At 41.1% G+C, this 1639-nt stretch overlaps 1 protein-coding gene across 1 annotated transcript; it reads right to left on the reverse strand.

The window, feature by feature from the left end:
- Positions 1-505: 505 nt before the first annotated feature.
- Positions 506-661, reverse strand: LOC110568362 (mitochondrial import receptor subunit TOM5 homolog). The gene has a single exon (XM_064375320.1). It carries the CDS (start codon positions 659-661, stop codon positions 506-508), a length of 156 nt encoding a protein of 51 aa, XP_064231390.1.
- Positions 662-1639: the final 978 nt, after the last annotated feature.

Here is a 1639-nt window from a genome sequence, read left to right on the forward strand (position 1 = left end):
TAGCTTTCTTTTTTTTTTCTTAATTGATTTGTTTGTTAAAAACATAGACTAATGATCCTGTGCTTAAATGTGTCATTGTGGTTGTGTGCTGATTTCCATAAAACATAACTAATTATAAGGGACTCGTCACAAATACACTCCAGACAGAAGAAAAAGGTAAACAGAAATGACTGACAAGACAGTGTCATTTCAGACTTAGCTCCCTTAATACTTGCTAAAAAACGGAGTTTGACCTTATTTACAATTATACCAGTATTGTCAGAGGCCAAATGTCACAAGGATGAGGGTATACCAGCATCACAAGACATCATTTCATACTTCCCAAATAGTTTTATATTTTAGCTTTGAAGGTCAGTTAACAGAGCAGAACTTGTTCTTAACAAGCTGAAACTTTATGTCCATTCAAAGAGCCTCTTACACCTTTCTGGGCTTATGCACTTGCAGAGAAGAGTAGAAACTGTAACCAGGCTCTTCATATCATGCATTCATACGTGATCTCCCATCTTCATATGCTGTTCAATTTCTTTAAGGTAAATGGAGAGACTCGCAGTAGGGCCACGTAGATGAGAAAGTTCGGTATAGAGGAGATCACATCCTCGCACATCTTCCGTTTCATCTTCTCCAGGTCCAGCTTCGGCATGAGGCCCTCAGTCCGGAACATCGCGGCTCTGACTTAGCAGCCTTAAGCCGCCTCGCTCTGCTCTTCCCAGTGGCCGTCTTCATGTTAGCTTTCAAATAAGGTACGATCTCAGATTCTTTGCAGTTCTTGACAGGTAACTTGGCACCTCTTGTTTGTTGCTTTAAATCTGAGTGAGGCCCTGTCTCAGAAAAAATCTGATGATACCTTTAAAAATAGTTCTTCCGTAAAATTCATTTCAGTGAATTCTGTTTTCTGCTATGCCCCTGCCTGATATATCCAGAAAGTTTGAAATCGCAACAGAGTGTGTGATGGTTAATTTTGTATGTCAACTTGGTTAGGTTATGGTGCCCATTTTTTTGGTCCAACACTAGTCTAGATGTCACTGTAAAGTTTTTTTTAAAGACGTGATTAATTCTTTTTTTTTTTTTTTTTTTTGAGAGACAGGATCTCATTCTATTGCCCAGGCTGGAGTACAGTAGCACAATTATGGCTCACCGTAACCTTGAATTCCTGGGCTCAAGTGACCCTCCCATCTTGGCCTCCCAAACTGCTGGGATTACAGGTGAGCCACTGCACCTGGCCTATAATCTTTTTTTTTTTTTTAATGACTTTGAGTAACTAGCTTACCCCCAATAATGTGGGTGGGCCTTATCCACCTACTTGAAGGCCTAACGAGCAGACTGAGGTTTCTCAAAGAAGAAATTCTGCCTCAAGACTGCAATATACCTGTAATCCCAGTGCTTTGGGAGTCCAGGGCGAGAGGATCACTTGAGGCCAGGAATTCAAGATCAGCCTGGGCAACATAGCAAGACTCCATCTCTACAAAAAAATGTTTTAAAAATTAGCCAGGTGTGGTGTGCATGCTTATAGTCCCAGCTACTCAGAAATCTTGGGAGAATCAGTTGAGCCCAGGAGTTTGAGGCTGTACAGAGCTATGATTGTGTGACTGTATTCCAGTCTGAGTGACGGAGTGAGACCCTGTCTCTATATAAAGAAAGA

The sequence above is a fragment of the Aotus nancymaae genome, unplaced genomic scaffold, assembly GCF_030222135.1.
Source record: "Aotus nancymaae isolate 86718 unplaced genomic scaffold, 86718_ANA_hifiasm-v0.15.2.pri h1tg000012l, whole genome shotgun sequence".
NCBI classification, from domain to species: Eukaryota; Metazoa; Chordata; class Mammalia; order Primates; family Aotidae; genus Aotus; species Aotus nancymaae.